This window comes from Paralichthys olivaceus, chromosome 8 (genome assembly GCF_024713975.1).
Source record: "Paralichthys olivaceus isolate ysfri-2021 chromosome 8, ASM2471397v2, whole genome shotgun sequence".
Classification (NCBI taxonomy): domain Eukaryota; kingdom Metazoa; phylum Chordata; class Actinopteri; order Pleuronectiformes; family Paralichthyidae; genus Paralichthys; species Paralichthys olivaceus.
Genome location: NC_091100.1, coordinates 2,821,246 through 2,841,936, shown reverse-complemented (window position 1 = coordinate 2,841,936; position 20,691 = coordinate 2,821,246). Strand labels below are relative to the sequence as shown.

The 20,691-nt window shown below is 41.9% G+C and overlaps 1 protein-coding gene and 2 long non-coding RNA genes across 3 annotated transcripts; 1 reads left to right on the top strand and 2 right to left on the bottom strand.

Annotated features, from left to right (window-relative positions):
- Nucleotides 1–997: 997 nt before the first annotated feature.
- On the bottom strand, nt 998–8,794 carry fam83fb (family with sequence similarity 83 member Fb). Its single transcript, XM_020102629.2, has 5 exons — nt 8,159–8,794; nt 4,339–4,506; nt 3,661–3,782; nt 2,175–2,905; nt 998–1,409 (listed from the first exon to the last, which is right to left on the bottom strand). Exons 1-5 carry the CDS (start codon nt 8,624–8,626, stop codon nt 1,366–1,368), a joined length of 1,533 nt encoding a protein of 510 aa, XP_019958188.2. The 5' UTR covers nt 8,627–8,794; the 3' UTR covers nt 998–1,365.
- A 3,399-nt stretch (nt 8,795–12,193) lies between these two features.
- LOC138411257 (uncharacterized) lies at nt 12,194–13,516 on the top strand. Its single transcript, XR_011243906.1, has 3 exons — nt 12,194–12,330; nt 12,873–12,928; nt 13,110–13,516. It is a non-coding gene; the product is annotated as an uncharacterized lncRNA (long non-coding RNA).
- Nucleotides 13,257–14,548, bottom strand: LOC138411256 (uncharacterized). The gene is made up of 2 exons (XR_011243905.1): nt 14,040–14,548; nt 13,257–13,371 (listed from the first exon to the last, which is right to left on the bottom strand). It is a non-coding gene; the product is annotated as an uncharacterized lncRNA (long non-coding RNA).
- Between the last annotated feature and the right edge of the window lie 6,143 nt (nt 14,549–20,691).

Here is a 20,691-nt window from a genome sequence, read left to right as displayed (position 1 = left end):
GGCCGCCGTAGAAAAGGACCTTTTTACCAACCACCATCTTTTAGAAACCACAAAACCTTTCACGATAAAGTTTCCACAAGTTGCTGTGAACAAAACTTTCTTAAATGGGATTTAAGAAAAAATATCCAAGTTCAGCTTGTTTGTCCTTGACTTTATTTGACAACTGCAACAGCTAAACAGATTCCAAAGAGATCTGATGTGTACTGCCTGCCATAATAATACTACTTCTACTGCTGCTACTACTAATAATAATCTAGTAAAAAATCTGTATCCTGTGGTTGGTGTTTACGTAATCTTACAGCAAGGTAATGTCTCTAACAAGATCAAACCCCGAATTCTTTTGTGTTGATGACCTGAACAGGAAGAATTTAAATTTACAGCTGATTTAAAATAGTTACGTTGCTTTGGAAGGAAAATTAAGATTCAACCATCACAAAAAAAACCAAGATATTTTCAGGCCCGATGTGTTTCGGTTAAACTCATCGGTAAATTAGTGCGAGAATGTGACTTCCTGCTGCAGCCCTGACTTCCTGTTTCTGTGTTGCACCACATCCCACTTGCACATCCTCCGACATCACCTCCCCCTCTACGCTGAGCTCAACCCTGACTTCCCATCAGGCCTCTGGTTCCTCTCATACCTGTGAGCAAAGACCCAGAGAAGAGCAGCAGACAAGAGCGTCAGCTAGTGGTGAGATTAAGCACTGCAGTGATTACATTTCCGTCTTAAATGTTGGGAAATTGTAATACTGTCTGCCACCACCAGGTTGAGCTGCAGTCAAAGTGATGTTTATGACTAGTTATGAAGCAGCCAGTCCATCTCCAATTTTAATATTTTTAAATGTTTGCATTGAACAATCCAAGTACTTTATTTTATCTTATCGGCCTTTATTAGGTTTTTATCTTCTGAAACTATTTAACGCACGATTTAGTGCAGCTCAATGACAACACAGAAAAACATCATTAATACTAATTGATGATAAAAAAAATAATCACAGTGTCAAAGAAATCTCAATTAGTTTAATTTGTAAACTCAGACAAACTTTTACATTCCAACCGCTGAAGAAAACTATTGTGCAACCACTAAAATGCTCCCCAAAGTTTCACAACAAACAAGAGGCAGCTCATCACCAGGAAATATCTCATTAAATCTTTCTGAACCCAACCAGGCAACAGATTTCCCATGATGCTTTGCATATTTGAATCTGTATTTGGCATTAGACATAAAAAGCAGCACCTGATGAATTACACATGTGTTGGCTCTTTCTTGAAGGCACCGGATAAAATTCAATACTGCAACATCAAAGATGAGGATAGCTTCAATGAAGTCCCGTTCTGCTCCATGTTGAGACTGTGGCCGGGTTCACCTCAGGAAACTTTACACTTGTTTTTTTTGAGCTGACTGTTAAGACCTGGATGAAAAACACAACAAGGACATAATTAAAACGAGAGATCGGAGGCGTGAGACAGACGTGGAATTCATCACGATTCATTGAGGATTTTAAATTTTTTTTTTAAATAATCGAATACAAAGTTAAGCGGTGGATAAAATCAGGGGTTTCCTACGTGTGTGATGATTTAAAATACGACTTGTTAAGCTTTGTCACCACTTTTTTACAGAAGCCAACAAGTGATTCATGTTCCAGGATTAAAGAAAACCTTTAATGGTTTCTCTCAACCCTTTAAGTCGAGTTCCCACAACGTGATTTTCAGCCAGATTTGCCATCTGCAGACAAGTTTTGCAAATCGCCAACAAAGGCCCCCAATCACGGATCCATCAGCAGCGACCGATTGCTCTGTGCAAACTCCTCAGACACACGATCAGAGACGCTCGCCGCGGAAAATCTACTCAGAGTCGGCAATAACTCCAGCCAATCAGGATGTGATGCAGGTGGGGAAGCTACATGAGAGATGACCCCTGATTTTCTGCAAACGTCTGTAATCAGAGAAATCAAGCGATAATCATGGGTCTGAGGGACAGGGGGACACAGACGTATTTGAGTCTGTGTCCCCCTGTCGCGTTTCACCTCCGACCAGCTTGACTCCCGATCACAAGATAGCGAGTCGCGACTCGTGAACTTAGTCGAGTAGCGTGAACTCGGCTTTAAGAGAACTCAGCTGCAAGAGCTAAAAGGTCGGGAATCAATTTTTAGACAAATCCACTTTGACTGACTTACTCTCAGTGTCCTTTGCAGAGTTGACTGTTTGCTGGGACTCGGTCCTCTGACCGTTCTTTCTCCTCCATTTAGAGGACGACCTCACAATCACCTCGGAGTTGTCCTCCATCTCATCAGTCCAGTTGCTTCCTGTGGGTGAGGGGCATGTGCTGTTTGCGAGGCTGTTAACCGAAAGCTTCCTGGAGGATTTCTTGAACAATTTTGTGAATAATGTGTGCTGCCCCTTCTTGTCCTGCGCCCCTGCCTTGGGTCTCTGGAACATTTCACTCGGGGCCTCTGACAACGGAGATAACCGATCCATCTTCTCACTGCTGGTCACTTGTGGCTTCTCCTGCTCCAGTTCATCAGGAAACTTGGACAGAATTGACCCCCTCTTAGTTCCCGGCTCCTGCAGAGACCCAGTTGGACGTATGGCGTCCCCGAACACCAGCGAGTACTTGGGGTTGTAGTATTTATGCGCAGGCACCTCGATTTTGTCTTTCCTTGAATCCCCCAACGTAACCTGGAATCTGGAAGTGGTGGCAGGTAAAGGAGGACGTTTGGGCCCCACTTTGGAACGTATGGTGGCGGTGGCGTTAGCAGCAGGCGGGCTGACGTGGAACTCCTTGTAGAGGTCCAGCTTCTCAGAGATGGCGTACAGTTCCCGGAAGTCTTGGTCAAAGAAGTCAACCACTTGTCCCGTCATCACAGTGATCATGTTTCGGTCCATACGAGACGCAGACCAGCAGAAACTGAGACAGAGAGACGCCAGTTATCAACTTTATCACATCCTCACTGGTCCATTCAACAAACCACACACGTGAAAATCATTCCTCAAACAATTATTAGACATCAACAAGCATCCAGTCTTAATAAAATATGATTTATTTCTTTATAAGCACAACAGTAGCACAAAATATGGTCCTGGAGACTCAGACACTCTATTGCAGGAATCACAGAGGAGGTTAAAAGTCTTGAATCATGTGAAACTATGACGCCCCAGGTCGACCACGACAAAACATTTTCTCCTCCACAAAAGACGAGACTCTTTGTTCTGATTGGAGAATTAGATAGTTTCTTTTCAAACACTTGTGATGATGTGGAGCTCTAGTGTTCTTTGTGAGATCTTTACCGAACAAGATGCTTCACATTCCGCATTTTAATGCAGGCGGCAGATCTTCTGATTCCCCTCCAACATGACCTGTGGCCTACGAAGAACTTTCTTCTCAGGATATTCAGACTTTTTCCTTCTTAAATTACAACTTTATTCTTTACATACAATATAATTGTATAGGTTTATTTTCATTGTATTCAATATTTATCTAAGTTTGTGTTTTTAATTGAACCAAATCTTACCTGCCTTTGTCTTTCAAGTCTTAAACAGAGCAGCTTCAGTGAAATCACACACTTAGATACAGAATTAACCAAATACAATTCAACCAGTAACGGGTCAGAGAGCAAAGGGCTCTACACACACACACACACACACACACACACACTCACTCACCTGTAGGAGCCGAACACGACTTTGTCTCCGTCCACCAACATGTACTTTTTACCGAGGGAACCCGGGAATCTGCCGAACGACAAGCAGAACCCGAATCCCTGCAGCGTTCTGGTTCTGATGTTCTGCCACAGAAAACACAGGCAGCAAAGACAGGAAGTTGACTTTAAATGTAAAAACATTTCTTAACTTGAGTATTAAGAGATGCTAAACCTATTTGCACCAGTAAATGTTATAACATATAAATGTTTAAACAGGATTCATGTGAAGATACTTGTTACTTCAAAGCTCATTGAAGACCTTTAATGAATTTGGGGATTTTATTCTGAAATTAAAATGAACTTCTTGTCATTTATAGGAATAAAGTGCAGAGTCACCTCTTTGATAATGACACTACTTTGTTTTGACTTTATCTGACATATGTCTGAACTCTGATAATTTATTCTGCCAATGTGCATTTTAATGTAAAGTTGTGTTAGTTAGTGTTACTAGTGGTTACTAGCCTTTAAAATGTGTGTGGAGCAAAACACAAAGTGTGCAAAGTTGCTAACGAGATCATCATTATGCTTCGCCTCATGTTTCTGATCTATTTCTTAATAACAACAAATCAAATATCAGAAACCTCTGAACCGATCAAAGTTTTCCTTTAGCTTCACGTCTGCTGCTTATTCATCATTTTACCCGGAGGTGCTGTGAGCCAATCTGCAGCCTGGAGCACATATCCAGGAAGTGTGGCACCCCTTGGTTATCCAACAGGATGTAGACGGGCACAGAGCGCCGCGAGGCCGCGTCCATCAGGTCCTGCAGGATCTGGATGTCTGTGAGCATGTCCATCACTATGGCTATCACCTGCAGGAGTGGAAATAAAGAGCTTAATTAACTACTATCAATGAGTTTGGGGCAATTAGGGATAAATCCCAATAAAAACCTGGATCTAGTGAAGTTAAACGTGGTTTCATTACCGGAGGTATGAACTCTACTGAGATCCATTCTACTCCCAGCCCTGACCCATTAAAGTAAAACTATTTTGTATTAAATATTTTTCACATCAAACAAAACAAACAAGTTTACATTTTTTGTCGTAACAGAAAGAAAAAGTAAATATTGACACCAATAAAAAAAAAGCACTGATTCATTCATGGAAAAATGTAAAAAAATGCTTCAGGGCAGAAACCAGCAGGTGAAGCTCAACTGTGTTGAAGCAGCAGAATAAATTCAATCTGAGGCCACGAGAAAGAGTCTTCGCTGTGAAGTCCCTCTGCCGATCACGGAGATACAGCTTCACATCAACAGAAGATTAGAGGACGGATTAAAGACTAACGCAGTATCTGTCCATGTCTGAAGAGCTGCTGCCACGAAGCTTTGTATAACAAGACTGTTCTGAAATACAACTCACATTTAGAAAATTAGCAGAAACAAACGGAGTTAAAACCACAGAGCCTCACTGCTCTGTTTGTGTGTCATGTTTTCTGTTTTCTTAAACACTATAAAGTGACAGACGTCATCTCCTGTTGCGGAAAAAACATGAACAGAGTAAAACAACGTGGTGAATTTAAGTGTTTAGAGCTTTTAAACAACGACTTGGGTCCGTGCATGAAGCATAATTCATTTAGTGCATTGTTGAAGTGTCACTTGACGGGGGTGTTGCCCTATTTCTCGTCTGAAGAACCGGTCAGTGCAGCAGCTCGTTGCGTTAATCGAGAATCTTTAGGTTCCTTGGCGAGAGATCAAGCGGCTCATGCAGCGAGAAACGAGGATCGAAGGAAGGCGGGCACACACACCAGGAAGTGATGACAAAATAAATAAGAAGGAAAGAATCCTCTTGGACTCAAACTCAAACTCAAAAGGTCAAAGTCACTTTTTTGGCCATAACTCAAGAAACGATTTTACCAAATTTTAAGAATTTGCTTCAAGACATTCCACAGAGATCAAGTGGGACAGGGACCTTGACCTCTGATCACCAAAGCTCCTGTTTGAGACACAGACGGGATATAAAAATGGACTCCAGGTTCGGAAAATGAGGTCAGTGTCTGAAACCTGAGTTTTCTCCAATGACCAGCAGGGGGCGACCCTTAAACCATAAATTAAAAGGCGACCACAATGACACTTGAGTGAATTTGGTGATTTCTTCGGTTTTTAAAATTTTAAGGTCAAGTCCCTTAAATGAGGAATCGTAACATATACCGTACGTGACACTAACACAAGTTGAATGCTCGGTTTATAAAATGTAGCACAGCCATAAAAAGAGTTTTGTCTTTTCAAACATGTGAGGACTTGTTCAGTCTGAGCACAGAGGGCGTGGGAAACGTGAATTATTCAACTGCTCCACTGTTCCTTGAAAACCAAAGTCATGGAAAAAGAAAGTGTCTCTTTAAATTTGAAACAAAAGTTCCTGTGTTCTGCAGAAAAGGGCCTTTTGTTGTTTCCACTCTGTGTCACTGAGGGAAAAATGCTGAGCAGATGTGTGAGGGAACAATGACACGGGCTGAGACACGAGGACACGAGAGTCGGTGCTTCAGAGAGACGGATCAGAAGGACCGAGCTAAAAGACCAAAATAAACCAAAACAAAAAAAGTATGTTGGTGCCTGGAGAACTGGTTTGTCAGTGTGTGTGTGTGTGTGTGTGTTTGTGCTTTTATTGTATTTCCAGGGAAGCTCCTTATCTTTCTGGTGAGAGATGGTTGTTACATTCCACACATACACACCCACCATAGCAACCTGCTGTTCAGTTATTTATCAAACTTCTTCCTTAACTCACAGAAAAACTTTGAGAAATATAAAAATGAATATATATATATATATATATATATATATAGATATACTGTATATATATAGAATGGTGAGTAATGTTCACAGAGCTGAGGGTCTGAAATATGCAAAAAGAGTATGTGTACTAGTATATATACACTCAGTACACATTGTTCTGAAAGATGAGTTGATAACCTGAAAGGCGGAGCGACCCGGAAGTAACATGTACATGTGTAAACACAGATGTGAATTCTAAAAATAACTTCTGAGCAGAGGTGGGAAGTAACACAGTACTAATACTTCATCACTGCACATGAGTGGATTTGTCAGGTGTCTTTACTTTAATTGAGTTTTTATTTTTACTCAGTCACGGAGTAATAACACAGAAGAAAGTGAAGAATCAGTCAACATCACTGATGAAGTTTCCTACTGGACTATTTTTTATGCTCAGAAATCGTTTCTTGCTTTAACTATACTGTTTTTATTTCGTTCAAATCAAAAGTTGTTCAGGTGAAAAAACAAAGTTACGTAATAAGGCAACAGCAGGTATTTGAAAAGACGAATGTGTCGTCCTCCCTGACCCAGTTTTAAAGGGGCAGAGGGAGGGAGGGGGGGGGGGTTCAGAGAGTGCTGCTGTGAGCGGGCGGAACAGATGACTCAGTCCAGTCCGCTGGCATCTACCAGTAAACATTACACTGGGCAACTTGATTAAGCTCCAGGATCCCAGTGACTGTAAGAGGAGGTTCTAATCACCGCACCTACAACTGAACATACAACCACAAAGGCCCGAGAGGACAAACAAACAAGAGCCAATGAAACAACAAAACTTTCCTGTTCTTCTCTCCTTCCCTGAGTTTCCATTAAAACTAGAAGCACAGCTCATGTCTCCGACAGTCAAATACAATCAAGCTGCATTAAAATGTATAGAAATCAGTCCCCTGAACACACCATCAAGATCCACACATCCCTCCTTCCCTGGGAGTTCAGTGAAAACGTCTGCAAACGTCTGCAGAGAACCGAGTTCTGACGAGATCATTTATTAAATCAACATGACGCTAACAACTAACATTTATAATCGATGCACCTTCAGATGAGTTTGTTGAGTAACATGTGGATCATTTTATCTATAAACTGCAAGAAAACTTAAAATGTACCATCACACGTCTGGTTTCTTGTTCCCATAAGACTATTTACTGTTTGTCTTAGTCCCCTAAAAAGATCCGTTTAACGTTTGCGGTTCAGATTAATCTTCATCAGCACAATCTTTTGTTTAATGATCTATTTCCACTCGTGTTTCGATGTTGGATAAACTTTGACCGATGAGGCTGGCAGTTTTCTCACTTGTATTCCAAAGAGACAAAGAGAAATGGCCTTTGGATCAAACCCTTCACTATCATCACTCGCTTGTTTTTCCAGTTTAGACATGTGGTTAAACGTGTGTGTGTTGTGAAAGTAAAAGCTGCTGAAGATAAGTAAAAGGTTCCAACATGTATTTATAAACCCTGGTGACTTCCTGTAGAGGGAGTGGAGCTGTGGACGCTATCACACTGTGGTAACACTGTGTTCTAGCTGTGTAACAGCAGCAGCACCTGCAAGACTCTTCATTACTTGTTATTTCATTCAGATTTAATAATTTGTGTTATTATATTTTTAGTCATTCCCTGGTCCTCTCTCTTTCCGCCCATGTCCTCTCTCATCCTGACCCTGGTCCTCTGCTCCCCAGTCCCGGTCCTGTGTGCCCGGGCCTCCTCACCTTGCTGGCCTCCTGGATGAGCCGCCGCACCACCTCTTTAATGTGGGGTCCATTCTCTCTGGGCGGGTGCGTGTGCATGGTCACGCGGGTCAAACCTTTGAACATCCCCCCGCTGGGCCAGCCGATGTCCAGCGGCGGAACCTCTGTGTCCGACATCTGGGGCCAGTAGGTGGAGTGGACCCCCGAGTCCGCGTCGCTGCCGGCGGCTGCCTGCCCCGAGCTGCTGCCGCTCTCCTGGTCCTCCTGGAAGTTTCTGAACGTGTTCGTCAGCACTTTGACTTCTCTGGCGGACAAGAAATCTTTCATGTTGTCCTCTTTCAGTCGCGTCTTGAAGGCTCCGTCACCGTTCCTCAGCAGCTCCTCGATGGCGACGCGCTGCTCCTCGCTGTAGTAAAACTCCGGTTTGGACTCCGGGATTTTGACTCCGATGCAGCCGTCCTCCATGCACACGAGCTGGGACGCGGCCATGGCTGAGACGGCGGTGGAGAAACTTAAACTCCCTGTTGTGTAAAGTATGACTCTGGACAGGTAACACGAACCTGGGGAAGTTTCCTCACCTGGTCGGGAGGGAGAGAGGTGCGGCTCTGTGCGCAATTACGCACGGTGCCATCAAGCGCTGGTGGAATAAATTGCACTGAAGTCTAGACACGCCCATCACACTGTCACGTTCTAAAAGAAAGATTTGAAACTAATCCTTACTTGTTCGATTCTGGATTTGAATCAATCAATGTTTAAGTTTTGTTAGTTTTCTGGTTAGTTTCAACTTTATTGCTCACAGAGTTGAACATTGTCAACAGCTCATTGGGTCAATCTGTGACCATTCGTTTTGTATACTTATCATTTATGATTAAACTTTCTGAAGTCAAATAACATGAGTCAGCAGACATTTTCCTGTAAAACTCTTGGTGGCTTCTGGGAACACGTTTAGTTTCCTTTTCACCTTCAAGCTCATGTTGCAAACACAGATAAGCTCAAGTAATTAAAAAAAAAAAAAAAAAAACTGAGAGCAAAAGAGCAGCCCTCTATTTAGTTAAGAGCAGAGAGGCTGGGTCAAGTGGTGTAATCTGTCAGAGGCAGAAAACCCTTCAATTATTAATATCTACAGTCCAACTGGACGCTGTGTAACTTTACAGTATGAGGGTTTGCATACATCGGCTAAACATAAAAGCATTTACACTATGAGATATAACAATATATATATAAATATTAGCTGTTGCTTTTACCTTTCAGCATTTGAAAAATACAAATGCAAAAATAATGAATGCACTAATTTCCCATGGAATTCAGTTTTTCAGCCTGTTTTGCAGTTTATGGGACCATTGAGAGATTTAGCCAATTTATGTAGATATCGTAGACGAAGTTAATGTATGAATATTCATTTTTTTACTTTGAAAAAACATTGTACATTTCCAATAATGATGCTCATCAAATGTATACAAATATTTTAATCATGAGACAGAAAGAGCGTGGGACAAAAACAGAAAATGCTGGAAGATGCAAGGACGACGTCAGCATGTCTCTCCCTCTCCCTCGCAGTCTCCTGGTCCTCTCTCTTCCTGTCCCTGACCGTCTCTGGCCTCAGTCCTGCCACAAATGCTCAGATGTGGAATTATGATCATGCGACTGATTTTGAAAAAAGAAATGCGCACCGGAGGGTTGATGAACGGACATCCATGTTTCCTCATAGATGTTTAAGTGTGTGCTCTTCTTTGCCTCCTGATGCTGTTGCCAAGGTGACCTACATCTATTGTAATGCAGCTCATTATGCAGCATCAGGAAAATCAAAATAGGTGCAGGTGTAACCAGTCAAATTAGGTGTTTGGTGTCTGTGTGTGTTCTTTGTGAACGATGAACGAAGCTTTTGACTGTGTTTGATGGCCTGAGCTCATCAAATAACCCCTCGCTGCTTTTATGAGCTGACAGAGCTCAAACAAACATTTTGAACCGGTGGAAACGACTCGTGTGTGTCTCCAGCTGCAATTCTGAATTAATGGGCCCGTTAACTCAGGAGGCGTGTGTGTGACAATGTGCATTAACACTCTGTGACAGTTGTGTTTTTTAAGGTGTTGAGGGATTTCAAACTTTAAAGTGATTGAGCGCAAATGGAGGAGGGAGATGTGTGATAAATATTCTGTGAGCGAACTTCACATTTTATTCTGTTTACCTTCCTCTCCCCAAAACTCTGTCCAAGTCTGAGGAGGCAGAATGATCGAAAGTGTTTTCTACGACAAAACCGCTCTTTGAACAATCTTAAAAGACAAAAAAAATATATCCCGCAAGGATTTGAGACGCAGGAAGACGACAGTAAGATTTCCTCTAACATCGTGGATCCGACAGCATCTCAGAAGGAAGCAAAACCTTCTAGTACAGATTTGAAATGAAAGAAAAAATGTTTTGGCTACATCAGGGCCAGTAGATTTAAGCTTCACAAATCTTTGGTTTGAATCATAGACTCTTTATAAAAAAGGAAAGTGAAGCCAAAGTACTGAAACCTGTATTCTCTTGTATGACCAGCAGAGGGCAACTCCAGTGGTTTTACAGTAAAAGAGGTCAGTATCTATGGAAGTCTGAGAAAACATCAGTAAACATTTGAGGAGTTTATGTTTAAATATCTAGTTTCAAGTCTTCTTCAATACACTTGATGTTCATTTAGTAAATTATGGTCCATTAAGAGTCAAATAGACGATAGAGCACTTTATACATTGGATGGATGCCATGCGATTGACAGATGGTACAGTCCAATAGGTGTAGCCCACAGGTGTAGGCGGGCGTGCAGTGTCCACGAGCTCTCAGTCAGGCCCCACCCCCTGATGCTCCAAAAATGGTTGCTTCTTGTTTATAAAGAACGAAAGATGGCGCTGAATAAAATATCAAACTCAAGGCTTAACAACCATGTAGTCCTGCAAGTAACGTTTTCATTCATTAACCAAGTTACAACTCTACTGACAAATATTTAAAAAAAACTGGTGTGTGGGGTTTAGTGACATCTAGTGGTGAGCTTGCAGACTGCAATCAATTGAATATCCCTCCCTTTCCCCCTTTCACGACACTCAAGGACAAAAATTACAAATAAAAACAGATACACAACAATAAAAACAGACCAAACATGGATTCAAACAATAAACAACAATAAAAGAAAAGAAGTAAATACTAAAACTTTGTACTGAGTACGTCAATCAGAAGATTGAGGGGAAAAAATGATTCTTCATTTCAGGTGTTCACACATGAATGAAAACATAATCATTCCCTTAAATCCTACACAGTGGTCCTTAAAGCTTTGTGTAAATGGAATGGACATTCTCCAATATGTCTCCATTTAGCTTCAAGCTTGTTGTCCAGTGTTTGACCTTCCTACCAAACCTCAGCAGCCTCAGCCCCCCAACCAGAGGACTCAAACATCGACCCCGCTGTAGCTCCCTCTATTACAGACTGAATTAACTTCTGCCTCGCCGATGGACGACCCCAACCTCCTTGGTAAATGGGGCCTAAGTGAAACGATAATTTCGCCCAGAGAATCAATGAAATACAGCGTTTCACCAGACCTCCCCTTCCACTCAGTGTTCTGGCCTTGATCTGGATGTAAGAGCCCATCTGTCTCTGTCAGAGAGCTTCCGTACCTCAGCTCCGTCCATTCCGGACTCGTACATCACCGGCTCATATCGATGATTCGTGCGCCGTAACGCAGACGGTGCCTTTAGGTTCAAACGGCTGTGAATTTAATGGTTGTGTCTGGGCTGCAGTGCGGGGGGAGACCACGGGAACGTCCCATCATGCATTGTGGATTTAGAGGAAGATGGTGGAATATCTGAGGAGGGTTTGTCAGGATCATAGACTGTATATAAAGATGGACGTAGTGTCCGTGACGTCACCCGTTGGTTTCTGTAGAGTGAAAATGAGGCTCGTAGTGGGCGTTTCACCCGGCGCCATCTTGCCGGGGCCTGACTCCTCCTAGTTCCGGGCTAACCCATAAATGGGCAAAAAGGCGGCGCGCGAGTGGACGCTAGGCGGGCCGAGTGAAGACTGACAACCGAGCCACGCCCACAGAGCTTATCGTTTCCTGGTTAGCTCAGGCTAAGAAGCTAGGCTAAATGCTACCCGCGACTGCTAACCGGCTAGCGCTGCGGTGTTGTTGCTCCGGGATGGTCGCGGTCGTAACATCGAACCGAACAGAGGTAAGTTACCCTGAAACTTTACAACAACAAAACCTATTGATGTATCTATTATCATTATCACACTACATATACTTACAAGCCTCAAGTGGCTTTTGATGTTATTGTGGTAATTTACTGTTTATTTAACACGTCTAATGAAGTTTGAAGCAAGTTAACTAGCTTTAGTAAAGAGTTGTGTTTTGTCATTTGATTGTAATTTTAATAAGTTAATATTAATAAGCTGCATGTGATACAGACTTGTATAACCGCCATTACTATTACAACCTCTTTTTTTAGCCTGTTATGAATTCACAGTGAATTAGACTCAGTGCAGATGTGTAATTATATGACAGTTTAGATGTGATTATAATCTCCACACACCACTGTTGTAAACAGTGCTCATATTTATTATATATGTATCTGTTTTGGTTTTAACACTGCGAGAAGTTGAGGGACTTGAAGTGGACTGTTATCAACAGCACTGTGAGAGATTATCACCCTTGAATATTACAGATGTGGTAGAAAGACATTTTATATATTTATACAATGTTTATTTCTTTTAGTACATCAATTTGGCTGAAATCTGTGGTGCTTCCACCTGCTGAACACAGAATAAACTGTAGGTACCCGTCTTGGCTGCTTAACACAGCTGATATTACATGTGTCAAAATTATTGTAATTATTGTATTGTACAGTATCTGTAAATAATCGTGTTTCTCCTCTGTTCCTTAATATCTACAGATGTGACAATGATTTTAGCATAAAACATCCTTTAACATGACTTTTTTCATTTCATGAAGCACTGCAACACCTGATGTCCTCAGAATCAACTGTGGCAGCAGCAACATGGTGGAGATCGGCAGCTTCAGGCTGGTCAACATGATAATAATATTGAGTCAATTTCTATATCCATTATGGTTGGTAAAATTAACACTATCACAACAATGTTCATCTTTTACTTTCTGATTTAATAAACCTTAGATAAAAAGTGTTGTCTTTTCTTTTTTGCCATAAGAGACAGAACACGGTCAGCACAGCTGTGTCCCTCAGGTTCGTCCGTCCCTAATAAAATGACAGGAAACATAAAAGTATGGCATTATTGCAGAGATACGTGTTACTTTCAAACAAAGTCTGTGTCCTTATATTCTGTGGATATTTAAGTATGTATCTGAATATGGTTTGGGATTAAACAGTGTACTACAATGAATGTGCAGTATGGAGTTATTTTGCATATATAATGTAATGCATCATGTGCAATAATTTGCTTTAATTGTTAGTAAGTTATGAAAACAGGTCTATACCTGGTAGGTAAACTGTTCATTCATAAATAAAGTTCAGCTCAATAAGTTTCACACTGCAGCAGCTGCACTAACGTTATTTCTGAACCAATAATCTAATAAAACATTATTACTGAAGTTACTCACAGTAACGTAGTCAAATAGGTTGGGGAGCTGAACAACTTTACATAACGTTAGATATCTAACTTGATGATATTCACTAAACACACAGTCGCCTTTAGTTTAAAAGATTTATCACCATGAACTCTAACGCTCCTCTCTCCGCTGTGTGGACGCTTCATGTCGGGTTAATAACTCCCGTCCCTCCCGTTAGCATCGCCGTTACTGCTGGTATCTTGCCTGGAGGTTAGCGGAGCTAAGCTAACCAGCCAGGTAACAATGATACCTGCTCATCACTACTGACACGTAAATCAAAGACAGTACTTTACTCACCACAGACACTGCAGCACAGACGTCTTCCACTTCTCCGTCAGGACAATCAGCCGAACAACAGACGATGATATTCATCCGACATGTGAGTGAAAACTCCTCCACAGACTCCGCTCGTGCTCGGTGACGGGGATTAGCCTGTTAGCTCAGGTGAAGCCGAGCAGACCGCAGGCTAACAGCCAGAGTGAAGAGCTAACGGTGACGTCACGTGTCAATCAAGTGATAATTATTCATAATTTCAAACCTCTATATTATCGAAACGAGCGAGTTAGAAAAAAATTCACCCCCCCAGAGTTGTCATGGAGGAAGAACTTACTGATTGAGACTAAAACCGTTTTTTGAACCAGGCTGTAAACAGGTTTAATCCTGCTCTAAAGTCGGGCTTTTTAACATGGGAGTCAATGGGAATTGACTCCCTCTTGGAGCCAGCCTCAAGTGGCCACCCAGTGAACTGCAGTTATTTGCACTTCCGTATTGGCCTCAGCGCTCAGCCCGGGATGTTGCCGCTTGGTCAGGATGCATCGACTCATAGCATTGTCTTTCTCTTCCTAAACTCTTTGAAACGCTTTAACATCAATGTCATGAATCATTTGACTCCTTCCCTCGACTAGTTCAGCTCATATTCGTTGACGTTAATCAAACTGAGATGCTGTTTTGTTCCAGGTGTCGTTTTTTTCGTCCTTTACAGTTTGAAATTCTCGGCCCAGCTTTCATTCAAAATGTGCTGCGCCCTTTGAAAATGCAAAATATGTATATGTCAGTTTACTTTTCGGGTCAGTCGGCATACTATGCTCCTCACCATGGCAACAGTTCCCATGTGTGTCCTGCTATTGTAAACAGAGCTGAGAAGACCCTCATTTCAATACCATGCATATTCATCTCATCTGGGTGACACGCAGGACAGAGGCTGGGTCGCAGTGGGAGGAGGTGGAGAGGAAGAGAGGGACTGGAGGGATGAAGGTTCTGCACAGACCCCTGAATAGAGAATAAAACCAGCTACAACTAGAAACACAGTCGAGCACAAATGTCCGCAAAGGCCCAGGAGTCCTCTTGAAATTCAAACAAGCTGCTCCATTGTGGTCAGATATCAGTTCCGTATATTCCTGATTTTTTTTTACTCTATCCTGAAATATTAATGGAAGTATAGAAAACAACTGCATCAGATCCACATCAAAATTCGTCCATTTCTCTCCTGACCAGTATCACATCCCTCCACAAAGTTTAATGATGGTAACATGTCCAGTAATCAAGCTGACAAACGAACAAACAAACAAGGTGGAAACTTCACTTCCTTGGGGTGAAAATCCATCCAGTTTACGTTGTGCAGATTTTATTTTACGCTGTGAATCACAATCCTTTGCACTGAACATCAGTTTCATTGAGTCCTAATAAAATTGATTTATTAACGTGTATTTTTAACTTTTTAATGGCTCATGTTCCATCTACTAACTTGGAGGAGGTGAGGTTTAGTGCAGCCAGGGCGTGATCAAGACACTTTTGAAAAGGCGTCTATCGTCCATATACGGTCTGTGATAAAGACATACATTAGGGTATGTGGGGCGTCCATTGGGTTAATTTAGAAATATACATTCTAGCTCATTTTAAAGTGCAACTTTACTCAACAGCAAAATAAGAAAAAAAAATATGCTCAGAGCTGAGAGCAGGTTGAAACATGGACCTCCCACTGATTCCCTTCATTAAATCTCTGCTGATCGTAAAACTGGACATTTAGATAAAAAGGAAGCTGATGGCAGAGATAATGTAACGCTGTGAATTAATTGGGACGTGGATTGAATATGAGAGGAGGAAGATTTATATCAGATATTTTGTGTTTGTGGGGAGAATACTGAAGGGGGGGGGGGGGTTTGAGATTCTTCTGATGCTAGTCAGCAGGGGTCAGTAGAGAGCTGCAGACTGTTTGGATAAGCAACTCCTGGAGCTTTAAGGAGACTTGTGAATGGAAACAGAAGCACACACACACACACACACACACAATATTGGGTGTTTAATCTTATTATGCTAATACCTGTACTAGACATTTGCAGATAATTATCTCAGTGATGATCAGAACAATCAGAGACTAATTTTCACATCAGTGTTATAAAGTATTTACATTATTTGTAGTAGTAGCAGCAAATTAGAATTTAATTTCTTTTGGCTCACTATAGTTTCAGCTCTGAATCCCCCCCACACACACACACACAAACACATAAACACACAAATACACACATATACACAGGCTAGCTTGTTCATCAATCACATCTTCGACAGAGTTTAAAATGATGTCACACACGCTGCCCTGCATCTGACAGCCACCTTCCATGATGGTGTGCCCTAGTGTCAACACACACACACACACACACACACACACACACTGTCAGACGAACACACCCTCTTGATGCTTCAGGTAACAGTCCGTTGAGCAGGTCGAGATTCTCACTAAGCTAAACTATCAATCTATTAACGGCTGCTCACCGTTCGGCAGTGGACTGAGACATCTCTCACTCTCCACTGGACTCTTGTATTGTGTATTATTTGCTCAGCTGAGTGTAACCGAGATCTCACCATGTACAAACACACACAAGAGTTACTTGCAGAGAATCAGCAGCATCGTGGCTTTTGTGTTGATTCTCTTCACGCATCGGATATTTGACCGACCGGCTTCTCTGTAATCAGCCACATAAGCACTTGAAGAACCTCATCAATCATCAATGTCCATCAATATATTTATAAGTTCAGCTTCACTTGTGTAGAATTTGAATGTCTCTGTGTGCTCGGCCAGTCATGTTTTGTGTGTCGGCCTGCACACTGCAGGTCACACGGTTGCCCTTGTTTGCCAGAGGCACCAGATGGTTGATCCACAGGAGTTGTCCTGCACACAGGGCCTCCTTCCCCCCAATCATACAGCACTGATGGACGCCCTGAGAACCACTCTGCTCCACCACGCGACTGCATTTCATACAGGACACTGAGTATTATTGTAATGGTAATATTTCATTTACATGTAAATGCGTTGGTAAAGGTTAAGATGCCTCCCTAGGTACACTTCTCTTTAAATGTTCTATCCTATATGTGAGTATATCCTTATTTAAAAAAGAATAAAAAGACTCATTATACATGAGGAAATTAGGCATCATTATTTTATTTTATGTTTTATAGTGCATTCAGGGTTTTTTCTGATTACATTTACATGCACCTTTAATTAAGATTAATAAGACAACCACTCAATTAACACTGACCTTTACTGAATTATGTTCATTCATTTTATAATCACACACTATCTTCTTGGTGAAGCCCGACCCGATCTGGACTTTTGGGGGCTGATTCTGGTATAGATATTTGCTTGTAAAAAGTTTCTGATATGGATAAATCAGCCAAGAAAATAATATTTAAAAACTTTATTGTGAATAACTAGATTAAAAACTAAATAAAAAGAACACAGATAAAACAAAATATATAGAACTAAAAATAAGAAACTTTTTTTGGGATCAAATTTAAGAATAAATGCATATTTTCTTCCAGATAGTTTATTATGTAAAGATAAATGTTCTCTTGTGTCTGTGAAAAGCTCATATGGGCTGATTTTTACTTACTTGATCAGTTGGACTCTACTTCTAATTTATACTGTGGTGTCTAGTTTTTAAAAAGCAGATATCCAGTGCTGTTGCTCCCAAATACCATCGGACATTACTTCAAGACTCGGGCCAGACATCAAACATCTTTGGATTCAATTTCAAAAACTTTTATTCTGAGACGCTGTGCTTGAATGTTGCATTGGATGTTTAAGCTCATTGATTGTTCCTGGATCAATACAGTGTCTGATTCAGATTGAACTTATTTAAGGTTTTTAAGTTGCTCTTTATATTTCTAAGCTAGGCTGACTTCTGTCAAATGAAGGAATAGAGAAGTATCAATAAAGATGATCATAAAACCTAAAGCTCACATTGGTATCACACATTGTTAAAAGATTTACCACCCGGCCCTCTTCATGACTGAGATGCAGAGCAGAGCTTCATCAGGGGTTTTATCGCCCAAAGTCTTCTCAGGCGTTGGAAGCTCGTAAAAATGATCTACACTGAGATTATTTGTGACTGACAGGCCTGAAACTGAGACAGCATCACACAGAGGTGATCTGCTCACTGCCGCCTCGGTTTAAAGCTCCGTGATATAATAACTGCTCAGATCCAAACTATCGGCTGGATTTAGCAGCTGAACGTGCCGGCAAATGTCACCGTCGCTCGGCTCGACCCTCCTCTGTTCATTTTAAATCTCGTCCTTAACCTCCCTTTAGATAGCTAAATTGCCAGAGATGACAAGAAATAACAGAGGAGACGATGAGTGCACGTTGGTAAATGTCAAGAGGAAGAGAGAGAGAGAACAGGAGAGAGGTGAGGAAGGAAGAGGAGTCGGAGGGAAACGACGAGAGAAAACTAGGTGAGGTACAGAAAGTTGAAGAATGGAGGGTAAAGATGGTGAAAGTTTCTGTGTGTGTGGTTGACATTTGAGCCGGGACCAGATTGGTGCACGGAGCTCACTCCCTTCGCTTCAGGCTTTGGCTCATTTACAGTAAAATGTTAGAGTAGATAAGAGGGAAGGCAGCCAGCCGCTGCGTTTACTTCAGTTTAAAAAATAAAGGTGCGACAAAAATAGATACAGGGTGAAACTAAATGAAAGAATCCGGACTTCCTCAAGCAAACAGCAGGTTTTGGATAAAACTGACTTTTCCTGAGACGAAAGTCGTTGGTGGCCTTTTCAGTATGAAAATGAGAAACGTGGCTTTTAAGCTGCTTGGACGAAATCCACATGTGGTTGGTTCCAAATGGCAACGGTAAGAAACTGCTTCAATCCTGTTGAGGTCAATGCTCAGAACCAGTAAACTGCCCATAGCACGCTCATGCCTGGTCCAGCTGTTCTGTGAAATTTTATGCCAAGTAGTGGGGGGATTGGAAGAAAGTTGGGAAGAGCGTTGGTCCATTGTGGTCGGATAGTAAAAGTCCCTCAGACCAACGACTGTGTCTCAAACCTGAAGCCAACATATCCAGGATGTCTGCTCAGTATAGTAGTCATGGAGTGGAGTCGTGGCATCAAGGCTGCTTATGCTAATGCTAACTTCATAGTAAAGTACAACCAGACAGCAACAGATGCATATTCCCAGAACCTCCGTGGGGATTCTATTGTTTCGCTGACTTTTCTCAAAACCAACTCCTTTTGTTCCGTTTCAATCACTTTCCGACAAGTGGATTGTTGCCAGACTCTTAGCAAAGACCCAGAAGAACAATTTGAGCTTTTTACTGGAAGAAAAAAAGGTCAATATAAGAGGAGATTTCATGGACTGTTGCAGTTTCCCCATAAGATCAAGAATTGGACCAAAACTGTTCCATGCACCATATAATTCATCTTTTTTAACAGATGGCAACAACAACACTTTCCTCAACATCTGATTCTGTGTGACGTCGGGAGAATCTCAAAGCTGAGACGCTTTTTGCGACACACAAATTGTTCCCTCAAGTTAATAAATAACCGTGCCGTATATCCTGGTGTAGCCTCAGCACGTGGCCATTTACAGTATGTGTCCTTTCTAGAAGAGCCGACAGGGAGACACATTAGCACAACGACCACGAGGCTCTGTGGCATTGTTTGGTGCTCACTGTCAGCTGTCGAGATTATCTCAGCAAATCAGACCAAAGCCCTGTGCGCTCATTATAATTGGCTATTAAAGCATCATCACAAGCACAAAAGAGCACCCGTCTCCCTGCTGGCTGATAAAGAGATAGACACTTCACTGTGCATTGTGGGGGTTTTTCTTCAGAGGGCCTGCAGCTTCCCTGGAGCTCTCTGGTGATGAGGCTGCTCTCTCTGCTACCGCAACCCAGTCAGAGGCCACTAATCTGAGCTGTGCAGCCGGAGAGCAGCTCTGGAGGACGTCCAGCTGCTCCGAACGTGGACAAAGAGACACAGTGCGTCTTCATACTAATACAGCTACTCACAAACATGTGTTGTAATATTCTGTACACGTGGCCTGATGAATAATTCATTCTGTCAATGCACAGATGTTTGACTGTCAATTCACACATGTGCTGCACAATGTGTAAGTCGACAAAGGAAATGCACACACACAAACACACACACACACACACACACACACACACACACACACACACACTGGAGAGGTGCTGATCTATTGGCTGGCACTCAGTAAGAATGCAGTGCTGCTGAGTGCAGAGCAACCTCACCACTTGGCCTGTCAGCGTTACTGCAAAGCACCATTTAACTGTGTGTGTGTGTTTGAGCGTGCATGTGTTTGTTAGAGTCTCCGTGCACGTTGGGTGCATGTGTCCAGGTAGGCCAAGTCTGTAGGTGTTGATGAGTCTACAGTTGGCAGGACTGTGTGGAGCTGCATGTAGTCTGTGTGGGCAAGATTTTGTGTCTATGTCTATCTATCTATCTATCTATCTATCTATCTATCTATCTATCTATCTATCTATCTATCTATCTATCTATCTATCTATATATCTATCTATCTATCTATCTATCTATCTATCTATCTCGGCTCATCCCCTTTGCTCATATAACCACAACAGTAAGTAAATGAGATATAAATACACAGAGGTAAAGCTGCACCTTCTCGACTTCAGAGAAATGATTATCTGCCTCT